Raw genomic sequence first — 16,409 nt, 5'->3', positions numbered from 1 at the left:
AACGTTCTTGGGTGCCGCGGTCTGCCATTCTCGATCATCGCATGGTGAGAGAATTCCACCGCCGGCATCCGGACAAGTTTGCCAGGTCGCCCGGAGGCTCCCATTAGAGGGGGGGTACTGTCACGGTCGGACGGCCCTTTCCGGACGACCCTGCTTGTGTTTATGTTTTCTGTATATGTGTTTGCTTCTCCCTCCCTGGCCCTCGGGGTTGTTTACGGAAGTGCGCGCCGTGGGAGAGGCGTGTCCTGGCGACTGTCGTCATTGGGAGTCCCCCTTCGCTGTTGCTGGCCCACCTGCAGCTGATTACCTGACCAGTGGTTGGTAATCATTCCTCCAGGCTAGAAAGGGGTATTTAACCTGGACTCACGGCGACAGTCGACGTGGGATTATTACTCCGAACTGGTACAGTCTGTGCGAGCAGTGTGAGTGTGTTATTCGGCTAGCGTGTGGCTAACGCTGGATTTTCCTTCTTCCTCCAGGAGGGGCGAGCGGAGAAGCGAGTTGGGGAGCACACACGAAGGGAGTTACTACACGGAACGCACTGGGAGCAAGGGACGAGCACGATTGGAAAATTGCACTTTTGAATGGATTGTTGGACTTGTCTGTTTCACTGTAAATAAACGCACTGTGTTTCTGTGAGCAAGAACCGCGCCTGGGTCCCTCTTTTCCGTGACAAAAGTACTAAAATATCAATATTTTAATACGAGAATCGATTCTAGAACATAAATTACTGGTAAAAAAAAAGTCAATATTTCAATATGCCACTAACGGGCAGCTGACCCAATCAACTCAATATGGAAAATGATAAACGCACATTGGCCCTCTCAATGGGAAATTTGAGTATTTAAAAACATAACAAGATGGAACAATCGACCAACATAAAGTATTATGCACGTTGTGCAAGAAGGAATTTTCTTTTCACCGAAGCACCTCCAGCTTAAAATATTAGTGTATACTTACTTATTAGTACATAGTTGTTGTTTTTTAAGGTATATTTCACAGCAGAGAACCTGTGCTAAAAGATTGAAGAAAACTACACAAATCCTCTTTGAATTTAAGCATACATTCTTTGTGTTTATTCTGCATTTACTTCATTATATTGCATAAATGTCAGTTACAAGCTTAAATATAAAGTTGAAAAAAAATGTATATGCAACCAGGCTGTTGATCAAGTATATGCCATTAATCGTGATTAATTACAGAAAATTGTGAGATTAATTAAGGTTTGTTTTTTTTAATCTACTGACAGCAATAGTTTGTTTATACAACATATGTCTAAGAAATATGGACCAGAGCCAGAGTTACTCAGCGCAATGTTTACTGTGTCCTGACTTCTTAGTTCTTTGGGGGAAATTCCCAACAATTATTAACTCGTCCAGCAGAACACGGCTCTTTACTCTGCCTTCACATCGTGCTTTCATTGCTGCAAAATGTGTCTCAGGACTCTTGGATTTGTCCTCGTTTTGTTTCCTGGATTGCTTCAAGGTAAGAAGATTCAATTCTGTTATAGTTTGTAAATGTGAGACTTATGTGGGATTTTAAACAATTTTCTTTATTGTACATCAGCACAGGGTTGTGATCCTCTCAGACTGGTTCATGGTAACTTTCTCCCCAGACAAGAGACTTACTCTGACAGAACCACGATCACTTATTCCTGTGATAACGGATATAAACCTGTAGTGGAGGGTTGGTGGGCAACCAGTACCTGTAAACGTGGGAAATGGTCTCATGAACCGCAATGTATAGGTAGGTCAGTCCCGGGAATGGTGAATTCTTTTACCATCTTTTACCAAAGATGAAAATGAAATTCTGTTCTTAAGGAACAATGTAATTAGTTTAGATTTGCTAAAAAAAAAAAAAATCAACTCAATTGAGGAAAAAGAACGATGAAATCTGATTATTTCAGTAAATAAATATAAAAAGCAATAAAATCCAATTGAAGAATTGTGAAGTTTAATTTAATGTTTTTGTGTCAAGTATAAAAAAATTATATTATCGTATTTTTTAAGAATTACAAACTAGGAATTTCAGTCTCTCACAAGGAATAATAACGAAAACTTTCTTCCAGTAATTCCTTGAATTAACTATTCACAACATTTAATGCGGCATGTTGCTGTTCGCAATCAGAAAGTTGTAATTATAGTTACTCTGTAAAATCTCAAAGTGTTGATGGTGACTCTGGTCTGTTCTTCCTCAGATGAAAGCGCCTGTTTTGGACCAACTATTCCCAATGGAAAGTACCCTGAAAACTCAAATGGCTGGTATGAGGATGGAAGTACACTAACGATAACATGCGATGGAGGATTTGAGCACCAAAACCAGATCAACACCACTACCTGTGGAAATGGAAAATGGTCCTCTGCACCAGTCTGTGAGAGTAAGTCTGCCACATGTTTGACTCCAGTTAGCTGTTCAACACTTTTTTTCTGCTTCTATTCATGACTTTTTATTTTTACAGGAAGTATGAGTGCATGCAGTGCACCTCCTAAAATCCCCCATGCAGTCATCATTCATGGATACCAGGAAGTGTTTGCACCAGGTTCAGAAGTGCAGTATGAGTGTGAAGACAGATACACTGCACACACCGAGAAATCTGTTTGTATACAGGGATACTGGACACCAGTGCCAACATGCAGTAAGTGGTCATGAGTTAAAATTCTTGACTCACTATAACATAATATTATAATAATATAGTAGCCACGTAGTACAGCTCAATGGTGTGACTTGATCTTCACGGAAGAGCATTTAGGCACCATTATTGACAAGTTTGTACCAATAACTCCTCTCAACCTGCAGACAGAGGAAGTATTAAACCATTTATTTATTCTCTTTATAAAATATAGATATACCTTGTAGCAATGTTTTGAAAACACTCATTCACACATCTTTCTTTATTTTGACTGACAAACAAGACTTGCAAATCATTAGTTATAGAACAACACCAGTTAGTAAGCCACAAAAGAAATACAAATGAAAATTGGGGGTGGACTCAAACCATGAAGTAGCCTGGGAGAGAAACAGAATAGGAATGTCCTTAAAGCAAGCACATGTGTATAGTGTTGTGGAGGTGAAGAGAGTGTCAGACAGGGTCCATCCATCCATGCATCCATCCATCTTCTTCCGGGGCCGGGTCACGGGGGCAGCAGCCCAAGCAGAGAAGCCCAGACCTCCCTCTCCCCAGCCACCTCCTCTAGATTATCCGAGGGAATACCAAGGCGTTCCCAGGCCAGCCGACAGATATAATCTCTCCAGCGTGTCCTGGGTCTGCCCCGGGGCCTCCTCCTGCTGGGACATGCCTGGAACACCTCACCCAGGAGGCGCCCATGAGGCATCCTTGTCAGATGCCCGAACAACCTCAACTGGCTCTTTTCGATGTGGAGGAGCAGCAGCTCTACTCAGAGCCCCTCGCGGATGGCTGAACCTCTCACCCTATCTCTAAGGGAGAGGCCAGCCACCCTTCAGAGGAAGCTCATTTTCGCCGCTTGTATCCCCGATCTCGTTCTACTACCCACAGCTCGTGGCCATAGGTGAGAGTAGGGACGTAGATCGACCGATAAATTGAGAGCTTCGCTTTTACGCTCAGCTCTCTCTTCACCACGATGGACCGGTGCAGCGTCTGCATCACTGCGGCCGCAGCACCAATCCGTCTGACAATCTCTCGCTCCCTTCTCCCATCACTCGTGAACAAGACCCCGAGATACTTGAACTCCTACACTTGGGGCAGGAACTCATCCCCGACCCGGAGTGAGCACTCCACCCTTTTCCGGCTGAGAACCATGTTCTCAGATTTGGAGGTGCTGATCCTCATTCCTGCCGCTTCACACTCGGCTGCGAACCGTTCCAGTGCATACTGGAGGCCTTCACCCGATGAAGCCAACAGGACCACATCATCCGCGAAAAGCAGAGATGAGATTCTGAGGCCACCTAAGTAAAAGCCCTCCGCCACTTGGCTGTGCCTACAAATCCTGTCCATAAAAGTTATGAACAGAATCGGTGACAAAGGGCAACCCTGGCAAAGCCCATCACCCACGGGAAACAAGTCTGACTTATTACCGACTGCAAACCAAGCTCTTGCAACGGTTGTATAGGGATCGAATGGCCCATAGCAATGGGCCAGACAACGCGTACTCCCGCAGCACCTCTATGTCTCAATGAAATATATGCAGCATGTACCATATAACTAATGAGTTATCTGTTCTCATCAAGTAGAGGAACTACTGGACATCAGGGAGGTACAGCTAGCAGCAGGACTCATTTATAAGTCAAAGAAGTTTATAAAGTGATTTCACTAACAAGGACCACATCCTTGGTAACAATGGGCGATGGGGGATAAGGAAGTGTGAATAGTGCTGCGGTTTGGGGAAGGCCTTTTTTTTTTTTTTTTTTTTTTGGCCTGTCCCGTTTGGCTCTTTTGCCATCAGAATTGTTGTCTAAAGGCAAAGAAAGATGCCCAACGGATTTACTTTACCAAACTGACCATCCCAGCCTTGCCGTAATGGTCCATTTGATTCACCTTTTATTGTTTATTTTATTTTCACTTACTGAATACGGGACAGACTTGACTGGGGGAAAGGAGGGGAGAAAGAAAGAGGGAAAGAGAAACAGCTGAGAAGAGGGACGGGGGAGAAGGGCAAAAGACAAAAACCAACAGAACGGGCAGAGAAAAAAAATGCATATATCAATCACCTGGATCACCTGCTGAGAAAGAAAAAAGAAAGCAAGCAGAAGAGAACAAGAGTAATAGAATAAACAACATCACAATGATATATGGGAATATGACAGTAAATACTAAATGTTAAACATTATTGTGCAGCACATAAGATCAACAGAACACAGTGTGCTTTGAGGTAGGAGCCAAAAAGGGTGTAGTTTGTGGGTGTGATCACCCGTGTGTACACCTGTGAGCATGGACGCGTTTGTTTTTTGTTTTTTAAAAGGTTCCTTCATGTAATAATCTGCTAGAGGGTGTGGGGGGGCCACAGCCCCGTCCTCCAGGGCGTGAAGCAGGTGTGGAGATCAAAACTCCAGACATCCAGAGGCCCCCAGAACACAAGAGACCAAGGAAGACCAACAGAGGGGCAGCTGCGCCACTGTCCCGGAAAGAGCTGAGGAGAGTCCCAGATGAGGGCTCACTCAGCAGCCGCGGAGCAGAAGCCAGGGGGAGTTGCAGTGACGCGCCCGTGAGCTCCGCCGGCAGCCAGCCGCGCCTGAGTGACCGAGCCCCAGGCCGGGAGGCCGGGGGCACCCCCCCTCCGAAGTGGCCCGAGCGAGCCCCAGGCCCCGATAAGCGGCCGCCAAGGAGTGAGCCGGTGTGTACCTGGACGCCCATCCCCGGACACAAAGAACCACCAACGCACCGATGTCTGAGGGGGTCCGCCACTGGCAGGGGAAGTGGTGGTAGGGGGAGATAGGCCTCCAAACCTTGCAGCATCCACACTTGTTCCAGTTGCCCCCAAATCACCACAAAACAGTTTGTTATGGTTACAAAACACACAATGAAGTAACTTAAACAAATGTTAATGTGGAATAAAAGTAAAACATGAGGAATAAAAGCAGTCTGGCTCTTTAAGAACAGAGAGGATTTTCCTCTGTAGGTTTATCTTTGAATGCAGTGAATCAGTCCTCACTAATAAAGTTTATGGATCTGAGCTTCTAACTGACAAACTATCTGCTTCTTTTTTAGGCTGTACTGTATCTGAATTTCAATATTTTGTAAGTGTTATTCTTTGATTTATTTTCAAACAAATATAGTTTCTTTGAAATAAATGTGCTTGATGTTTTTCACTCAGCTGTTGTTTGTTTGTGTTTTAATCAGCCTGATTGCAGAAGATTCAGAGAATCCTACTGACAACACAACCTTTCTGAAACACTTCAACCAGAACCTGCAGAGCAACAATGAAACATGTTTCTTTTCTTTGTCGAGTTTTGGGGCTGATTGTTCTCTAAACACCAAACTGTCCATAAATGATTTGAACTTTTCATGCACTCAGTACATGATGTGTACATTGAATCCATAAAGTGTCGATGGCTGGCTGAGGTCTGAATAAAATGTTTCGTCATCAGAGACGTCTTTGTATTGCTTTGTCTGCTAACTGTGTAGAACAGTTCTTTTACTATGCACACCAAAATATTATTTAATAAATAACAATAACGGAAACACTATAGTAAGCAGACAGGAACAAGTTTATTGATTTGTTTTACTTCATGATGGTGTTGGCTTTGGTTAGTGACCAAAAGCATGCAGAAGATTCAGTAAGAGCATAGGGAGATATTTTATTTTAAGCCAACATGAAAATAATCTCAGGAAATAATTTAAACAGATATTATTAACACATTTATATTTAAACAAAGATTTTTAGTAGATATTTGTCCAACTGATATTTAGGCTTAAAATGTCAGAGGTCTGTGATGGCACAAAAACACTCATTTGGTGTCCTGGTCCAAGAAACAGGAGCAGAAGATTTAAAGAACTGACCATCAGACACAGAGAAAGTTCTTATATCCAACCCAACATTTGAGCCAAGCCCAAAGATTCTTGTGCTTCACAATATCAAAAGCAGAAAGCAGCTAATGTCCAAAATAATGAGGGCTGTGATATCTCCTGAATCTAATGTGAGTCACAAATAATCGATCACCTTCAACAAAGCTTTTTCAGAACTATGAAAAGCTCTGAAGTCTGACTGAAATAGTTGCTGTATCTCATTTGAGAAGAAGTCATAACAAAATCACTTTTCCCAACACTTTTGACATTAATTAGTGTGAATGCTTGAAAAGCATTCACAGTATTGTTGTTGTAATCTTTATTATTATTATTAGTGTGAATGCTTGAAAAGCATTCACAGTATTGTTCTTCTAATCTTTATTATTATTATATTTTATCTATTCCGTACGTTTTTTGTAATCCTACTCCTTCAAAACCGTTCAACTTAGAAAAACCATTCAAACACCGTTAGATTCCTATTCTTTTGGACAACACTGCTTCTATTTTTCTCATTTTTAACATTTATATTTTTAATTTTATTCAACTTTATTCAACAAAAATTTCCCATGTATTTCAATGGGGAGACCCTTCAAATTCTCATTCAATTTACTCATTTTTAAACTCTTACTACTTCCACATACATTGACATAGAGCCACCATTCAAACTTTAAAACGAAGACAAGACATTCAACTATTCAACTTGTATTTATCTTTTCAATATCTATTATACTTTTTCTTCAGTTCCAGTTTAAGTTTCATGATGTTTTTTCACCCGTTTCAGAGTTTATAATGGGTGTGTATGGGACGGAATGTTGGGGCTAGAGTGAGACAGCTCAACTGCTAGAGTGAGAGGAGCAAAAAAATTAATCTTAAAATCTTTTTTAAAACTGCTGCTGTGTCCACAGCGTTTGCTCTACAGGTATGATTTTACCCTCAAAACGTAGCCATCGCTGTCCTCTTTCATCCAATGTGTTTACTATTGTACTAGGTGTTATGGTTCTTTCATAAATGTCACCAATGCGCAGCCTCCTCCCTCCAACTCTTCCATAGACTCTAATGTTAAAATGGCTCAGAAGGTTCGTTTGAAAATCAGAAGAGTATGGTGTCTTTCCACTGTCACCACGTCCATATAATAAACTCCACAGGCATGAAAACTGAGAATTCAGTAGACTAGAAGCTGCTGTCGCTCACGGTGAAAGAATTTTGTCAATACGACTTTTACTTTTCATTTGGGAACGATTTGTTTCGGCCTGACTTTTCTGTTCATTTTAAGCAGCAAAAGTGAGGTGCATGTCTGTGTCGTGTGTATGGAGCCATTGTCACTATAGCAACCAGGCTCACACCTGCCTGCTTAACAAGCTCTCTCTCACTCTGCCAAGGTTAAACCTAAAAATGTTAGATTGTAGTAAGATTAACTTTTTCAAAAGTACAATAAGACAGATTTGACAGGGTTTTGCCACAGATTAATAGTTTGTCACTAGTTAGTATATGCCAACTAAGTAGAGCATTGTGATTGGCACAAAGGTTTTTCAGATCTGGGCAGTTGGAGTCAGTTGATGACTTCAAAATCATCCTTTCTGACTGGATAATTAAAGCTCTCAGCATCTATCGGTCTGTAGTTAATTTTCCCACCTTTTAACTAACGTTTAACTAACCTAATCTCATTTAATGTCTCTGTTTATAGTCTGTATAGTTTATCTCCCCACGAATACACTCAAAGTAGTCTTAAAATAAAACCCACAAAACAGTTCAAGATTTAATACTTTTTATTTGCTCATTTAATGCCAGTTGCCCTGTTTTTCTGTATGTCACTCATTCGCTTATACTTGGGCAAAAAGGACCAATTTGTACACTAGTATAGTGTATTTTTTCCCTCTATCTCTCTATGTCTGTCACACACAGAGACCAACACACAGACATGTATATGCTCATTATTGCTGTTCAAACTGATGATCAAATTTCCAAGCACCACCTGAACGCCTCATCTGTTTTTAACCTATCACTGGACCAACTGTCGTCATTCCGCTTTGCTCTCTGCTGTGGTAAGTACAGTACACTCAGTACTGCAGTGTTTTATTTTTATGATGGAAAAAATACATGTTTGACATTTAAACTCACATATCAAGTCCAACAGAGTTAAAAACAATTCAAAGAAGAAAGAAAGAAAAAAGAATAACCTTCGCTATCATTTATATACGTTTATTACGTTTTGCTGTTAGCAGCAGTGCTAACGCTAGCTTCAATGCTAATGCTAGCAACAATGCTAACGCTAGCTATAGTGCTAACACTAGCCTTAGCAGTTGTTAACTGACAAAAATAATATTCCTGTGATATTTCTTGCCGGTCAGTGAGACAAAAGTAAGAAATTAGCTTTATTATTGCCATTGTGGCTCAGTTTTAATAGTAAGAGTGCTAGCGCTAGCAGCATTGCTAGCGCTAGCTGCAATGCTAACGCTAGCTGCAATGCTAACGCTAGCTGCAATGCTAACGCTAGCTGCAATGCTAACACTAACTGAAGTGCTAATGCTAGCCGGAATGCTAGCGCTAGCAGCAATGCTAAGGCTAGTAACAGTCTAACAGTAGCCTTACATAAGTGGCAATACTTCAGTTAACTAGTTTGAATTGTAAAATGACTGCTGTATCAGTTGGTGTGCTATATTACTCTATAATTACCCTGCTGACTAGAAGTTCAGTGTATCATGTCGTGTGGGCTTTGTATTTCTGTTAGTCTGATAACACTGTACAGACAACTAACGTATTATTTCTCGTTTCTTTCAGGAACCTGACTGACACTGTGCTTTGCCTGGTAGGTGTGCACATACTGTAAGAGAAGTAGACCAAAATAAAAAAATAATATGACTAATATAAGCTGTAAAGTGATGGGTTCAAACTTTGTGCTAGACCTTTTAAACACAATTTTATAATAAATACACATAAGTGCAGCTTAACAATTGGGCTAAAATATTTTTTTCGTACATTTTTGTAGTCACACTACATGTGATTAATTAATGATTCACTCAATCATATTTGTATTTAAAAATATTATTGCTGAATTTAATTAAATATTTATTCTTTTAAAAAGTGCCCAATTATGCAACTTTTTGCACATGGCAGCCGACAACAGTTTAGCTTGAATATTTGTTTTGTCCTTTTGCAGTAGTCACATTTAGTTCATACAATTACCATGTGATATAATTTTAATAAAATTATTATTTTTTCTTGTTTTTTGTTCAGAGTGTGTAGAAGAAGAAGAAGAACAAGGACCAGATCTCCAGTCTTCTCTCTCACATCCCAACCCCCCAACCCCTCTATCCTCTGTCCTGCTCCACCTATTGTCTCTGCCTTCTTTCCATCTGTATTTCACTCTGTGGTTTGTGAGAAATTTTGCCAAACCAACAATCCTTTTGCGGTTTGATTTAAAGCCGTGTCTCTCCTGCTCTGTCTGTTCTCTCTGCTAAATTTTCTCTCTACCTGTTTTTCACTCTTGGCTTGCTGCTGAAAAACGCCAAGCCAACAAAGCAATAAAGAGTGCATATTTTGCCTCAACCTATGAACAAACTGAACAAACAAAGAAAAATCTGCGGTTTGATTTAAAGCCGTGTCTCTCCTGCTCTGTCTGTTCTCACTGCTAAATTTTCTCTCTACCTGTTTTTCACTCTTGGCTTGCTGCTGAAAAACGCCAAGCCATTAAAGCAATAAAGAGTGCATATATTGCCTCTACCTGAGAACAAACTGAACAAACAAAGAAAACTAATTCACGGTTTGATTGTGATTTCCCAGCCGTGTCTCTCCTGCTCTGTCTGTTCTCTCTTCTAAATTTTCTCTCTACCTGTTTTTCACTCTTGGCTTGCTGCTGAAAAATGCCAAGCCAATAAAGAGAGTGCATAATATTCTCTCAACTGAAGAACAAACTGTCAAACGAAAGACAACTGTTTAAGACAAATAAAAACTGAAATATACAAACAAAGACAACATCTCCTGGTGTGTGCCACTCTTATCTTGTGAACATATTTTCTAAAGACTAAGAAACACTTGCAGGTGTGTGAAAATGCCAAGGAAGCAGAAAAAGTCACAAGCTGCAAAACAACGCTGGAAAAAGTTTCATGAGTTTCACAAAGTACCAACATGTGAACAAGCTGAGTTTGATTTTCCTCAGAGCTCTGCAGAAGACAGTGTGTCTACAAAGACCAATTCTGACAGTGTCAAACAGGCAGGTCAACATGTTCCTGCACATGTACAACAGGTATCTTATGCTGATGCTGTAAAGAGTGGACTGCAGCATGAATTTAATGAACAACATGAGGTGTCATGTGACCCACAGGTGGGTTATGCTGATTTTTTGAAAAGAGGCTGTCACAGTGATGTGGCAGGACCATCTCATGCAGAAAGAGTGAACCTTGAAAACCAGCCCTCTGTTATACATGTCTGTGCATCTCGCAGCCAGGCTCATCCTAAATATGGAGACTCTAGAAACAAGCAGTGCACATGTAACTCACTCACATTTCTTGCTTTCCTTCATGAGAATGAAAACATGACTACAGCTGACCTTAATCTGGTCTTGGATAAAGGTGATGTGATGTACAAAGAGGCCAAGAAAAGATTTCCTAAAAATATTCATTTGGCTACCGATGAGCTGCCAGACAAAGTTGATGCTCGCAGGTCTATGTATCATGTCAACATGACACAGCCTTCCCGGTATGGGACATTTGAAGAACCTCCAGAGGAGGCAGTAGATACCTTTCTCAGCTTAGAAGCAGGACTGAGCTGCCTGTTGTCAGATGTGCAGTATGCCTTACTGATTATGAGTGGATTGTGTATCGCAGTGTTCAGATCCACATCAGGCAAATATGGTTTCTTTGACCCACACTCCAGAACACCCAGTGGTCTTCCTCTACTACTACAGTCACGTAATCGTGGTACAGCTGTGATGCTGAAATTCACACTCCTCAGTGACATGATTAAGAGGCTACAAGATTCTTATGAAATGATGGAGATATCACCCTCTTGTAACTATGAACTGAAGCCTGTGCAGTTCTACAGTATGAGCACAGTCAACCTGAGTGATACTATCACAGACACAGTCTGCAGACCAACAGCTGCCACTGCTGTGGCACCTACTCACTCTGATACAACTGTTGATGAAGCAAACTCCTCTACTCCAAGGAGAAACACAACCACTGATCCGACTGAAAATATCTTTTGTCAAATGTCCATTTGTACGCCACTGGTGAAACAAAAAGAAGTCCACGTGACTCAGTTCACATCATATGAAGATCAGAATGAACCTCCTAATATACCAACTGAAGAACTATGCAGTGAATTAAGTTTCCTTCCATCAAGTGATGCTTTTTCATGTCAATCAAATGCTGCCATAACAAATGTTGCTGCCTGTGACCTTTCTGATATAGTTTTACAAAAACTGAAAAAAGTTAATAAACAACAAAGGCACAAAATGAAAAGAAGATTAATGGCATCAGAGAAACCCAGAAATCAGAGAAAAGAAAACCAAAAAAGGAAAGAACAACAAAAGTACGCTTCAAATAAAGATTACAAAGAAAAGAAAAAATCTTGCACAAGCGAGACATATAAAAACAATCCTGAAGTTAGACAAAAACAACAACAGTATATGAAAAGACGTTACTGTGAAAATGATGAATTCAGAAAGAAACAAAAACAATATGTTAAAAAACGTTTTTCTGAGAATGCTACAGTTAGAAAGAAACAACAACAATATATTAAAAGACGCTACTGTGAGAACAATGAATTTAGAAAGAAACAACAACAATATATTAAAAGACGCTACTGTGACAATGCTGAATTTAGACAAAAACAAAAAAACTATATAACTAAAAGGTATCAAGAAAACCCTGAATTCAGAGAGAGACAGAGATCTCGAGTGACTCAGCGTTATGCACATGACAATGCATTCAGAGTAAGACACAGACAACTAATGAAACAACTAATGCGAGACAGGTATCAAAGTAATCTTGCATTCAGGATTATGCACAACATGAGATGTGCCATGAAAATAAAAAGGAAATACAGATGGGTGAACAGACAAACCCAAGAGATTGACAACAGTGCGATCAACGAGGCCATATCTGTGTTCAAATCACAAATCAAAGCTGGACCATCATACCCATGTACTGTCTGTTTCAAGGCTTCATTTCCAAACCAAGTGCGACCCTGCACAAGGTCAAAGTATGTCAAAAACCCACATGTGGTTGCAACATGTTTGACTGGAAGATTTGTTCATGTTTGTGATGAAAACTGCAGAAATGAGCAGTGCAATGTTCCCGATGAGAGAAAGAGAGAGTGGATTTGTCACACCTGCCACGATCATCTTAAAAATGGATCCATGCCAGCACTTGCTGTTGCCAATAAACTGGATCTTGCTGATACTCCACCTGAACTGTCTGATCTCAACATACTGGAGAGACATCTCATAGCCAAGTGCATACCATTTGCCAAGATCATTCCTCTTCCCAAAGGCAGACAAAGAGCAATTAGAGGAAATGTGGTCTGTGTCCCATCCGAGGTACAGGAAACTGTTGAAGCATTGCCTCGATTGAGAATTAATTCTCAGGTCATGAGAATAAAACTGAAGAGACGCTTGTCTTACAAAGGTCATCAGCTGTTTCAGACTGTAAGCTGGTCTAAACTTGTGCAAGCACTGCATAAACTCAAGCAGATTCACCCACAGTATAAGGATGTGAGCATCAGAGATGATGCTGAGCTGTGTGATCCAACACTTCCTGATGAAGATGATGATGATGATGATGATGATGATGATGATGATGAAAACATGAATGAGGACGATTATGATGAGGCTGATTTAATGGAAATTGACAGCTGTGAGAAAAATGCACTGAGTGAAGCACAAAATAAAAATGAACAGGACATTGACACGTTACCCTGTGATGGTGAACAATCGCATGAACAGATGAGAGATGATTCAGAGCAAGCAGATGGACTGACTAATGGTGGTTTTGCACTCGAGTCCTGTTTGCAGCCCCCTGATGTGGCTGAGGAGATATTATGTTTCAGTGAAGGAATCTACTCTGTTGCTCCTGCAGAGAGAAACAATCCAATAAGTTTTTTCAAAACACCTAAACTGGAGGCCATGGCCTTCCCTGTGCAGTTTCCTACAGGCCAAAACACACTTGATGAAAGAAGGCTGATCAAAGTATCCCCCAGTGGGTATTTCAAATCAAGACTTTTCTGCATTGATGATCGTTTTGCCAAAGACACAAACTATTTATTCTTTGCACAGTTTGTGACTGAAATACACTTGGCTACATCCAGCATGACAGTACAGTTAAGGAAGGCAAAGCCTCTGACCAGAGATGGTAGAAAAATAACCTCAGGCATGTTACAAGATAAACATGAGGTGGAGAAACTGGTGCGAAATAAAGATGCAGTGAGATTCATGCAGCCTCTGAGAGGAACCCCAGCCTATTGGGAGAAAACAACAAGAGATCTTTTTGCCATGATCAGACAGTTGGGAACTCCCACGTTCTTTTGCACATTTTCAGCTGCTGAAATGCGCTGGCCTGAAGTGATCGAGGCAATAACAAGGCAGCAAGGTGAACAAGTGAATTTTGAAGGACTCGACTGGTCAGCAAAGTGTGACATCCTGAGAAGCAATCCTGTCACAACAATGCGCATGTTTGACAAGAGAGTTGAAGCATTATTCAGAGATTTACTCTTATCTCCCGCAGAGCCACTTGGCAAAGTCATTGACTACTTTTACAGAGTTGAGTTTCAGCACAGAGGAAGCCCACACATACACTGCCTCCTGTGGGTAGAAGGTGCTCCTGTGTTTGAGGAGGATGATGAGCAAACTGTTCTTGATTTTATAAACAAATACATCACAGCTCAGCTGCCTGATCCACATAAACAACCTGAACTGTACAAAAAAGTAACAGAAGTGCAAAAACACAGTAAGAACCACACAAAGACGTGCTTTAGGAGTTTAAGCTCCGGGTGCCGTTTTGGTTTTCCCAAACCACCCTGCAATGAGACAATGATCACAAGACCCAGTGAGGATGATGCACTGGAAGTAGAAACGGCAAAGAACAAGCTCAGACCACTGAACCAGCTGCTGAATGAACCTGAAACTGCTTCCATGAGTTTAGAGCAGCTCTTGGAAAGATGCAAGTTGACACATGCAGAATATGAGAGATACCTGAATAAAATGAACATGAGGAGTACGATCATACTAAAGCGTGATCCAAAAGACTCTTGGATAAACGGCTATAATCCACATCTGCTTGAAGCCTGGAACAGTAATATCGACATAAGCTTTGTTTTAGATGCTTTTGGTGCTGCAAATTATTTAATGAAATATATATCAAAAAAAGAGGGCGGGCTATCTGAGTACCTGAAAACTGTCATTGAGAACTCCCATAAGGACAGTGTAAATGAGTGCGATGAAATGAGAGCCGTCATGCAGGCATATTCAAAGAAGCGAGAGATCAGTGCACAGGAGTGTGTTGCTCGTGCATGTGGTCTTCACATGAAGCAATGCTCACGTGCTGTAATATTCATTCCAACTGATGATAATCCTGTGAAAATGAGTCGTCCCCTGTCAGTTCTGGACAACACAACACCTGAGTCTTCCAATGTTTGGATGACATCTTTGAATGACAAATACAAAGCCAGACCTGAAACACCAGAGTATGAGGAGATGTGCATGGCAGACTTTGCTGCTACTTGCAGGATTGTCTATGGCCAACAGAAAAAAGGTAAAGATGTTTTGCCCCTTCTCAATGAGATGGGGTTTGTGCAAAGGCGCAAAAACAATAAGCCTGCTATCATCAGATTTCACCGCTGCTCACAAGAAAAACATCCAGAGCAATATTACGGAAGACTGCTTAAACTGTACCTTCCTCATCGTTCAGACCACGAACTGAAAACACCATCTTTGCCAACCTATCAGGCTTTCTATGGTGCTGGCTGTGTACAGCTACCAGGTACTGACCATCTTGAGTACGTGCAACACATTGTCAAAAGAAACAGAGAAAAATATGAGAAAAACAGTGAGGAGATCGAGAGCGCTGTTGAGGAATATGAGCAGAATAGAGGTGTGACTGACGAATGGTGTAATCTGGCACCTGAATCAGATCTCGTAAGGTTGCCACTTGTCGAACAAGAAAGAGAGCGAGACAATGAAAATGAACAGGAAGATGTGCCCGACTACAGCCGTCAGGCTGATGCTTCAACAGAAGTCAGAGCCATCAGGGAACCCCCTGCTATTGATCCCACATTGTTACGTCAGATGTTTCAGAATCTGAACAAGAAGCAAGCCTGCATATTTTATGCAGTTAGAGACTGGTGCATTAAAAGAGTCTGTGCTCTAAATCCAGAGCAGTTTTTCTTTTATATTAATGGTGGTGCTGGAACAGGAAAATCACATCTTATCAAATGCATCTACTCAGAAGCATCTAAGATACTGAGCAAAGTGCCCAGATATGCAGACGACGTTGACATATCAAAACCCACCGTCCTGTTAACTGCTTTCACTGGGACTGCAGCTTTTAACATTTCTGGAACAACACTGCATTCTCTTCTCAAGCTGCCTAGAAGCTTAAAACCTCCCATTCAGGGACTTGGCAATCAGCTGGATGAAGTCAGATCAGAACTTTTGAATGCTGAAATAATCGTCATTGACGAAGTGTCTATGGTGTCAAGACATCTCTTTGCATATGTAGATGCAAGACTCAAACAGATCAAAGGGACTCGGAGACCCTTTGGAGGCATGTCAGTCATTGCTGTCGGAGACTTCTATCAGCTACCCCCAGTGCGACAGTCTAAACCTCTCTGTGTGCACGACCCGTCTGAGATCGACCTGTGGCGGGAGCATTTTCAGATGATCACTCTGACTGAGATTATGCGTCAGAAAGATGATGTTGTCTTTGCAGAGATG

The 16,409-nt window shown here is 41.2% G+C and overlaps 1 protein-coding gene across 1 annotated transcript in view; it reads left to right on the top strand.

Moving 5' to 3' along the window:
* Nucleotides 1-1,382: 1,382 nt before the first annotated feature.
* LOC146613752 (complement factor H-related protein 1-like) overlaps nucleotides 1,383-16,409 on the top strand; it is a 28,146-nt gene continuing 13,119 nt past the window's right edge. The window contains exons 1-4 of the mRNA XM_085377702.1: nucleotides 1,383-1,485; nucleotides 1,567-1,746; nucleotides 2,198-2,377; nucleotides 2,459-2,635. Coding sequence (XP_085233828.1) covers nucleotides 1,431-1,485; nucleotides 1,567-1,746; nucleotides 2,198-2,377; nucleotides 2,459-2,635 — 592 coding nt within the window. The 5' untranslated portion in view covers nucleotides 1,383-1,430. The remainder of the gene's footprint in view (nucleotides 1,486-1,566; nucleotides 1,747-2,197; nucleotides 2,378-2,458; nucleotides 2,636-16,409) is intronic.

The sequence above is a fragment of the Diplotaxodon limnothrissa genome, linkage group LG18 (genome assembly GCF_057381915.1).
Source record: "Diplotaxodon limnothrissa isolate DT_005_m linkage group LG18, D_limnothrissa_male_GT1.1, whole genome shotgun sequence".
Lineage (NCBI taxonomy): Eukaryota > Metazoa > Chordata > Actinopteri > Cichliformes > Cichlidae > Diplotaxodon > Diplotaxodon limnothrissa.
The sequence above is the reverse complement of the archived record's forward strand: the minus strand, read 5'-3'. Positions and strand labels throughout refer to the sequence as shown.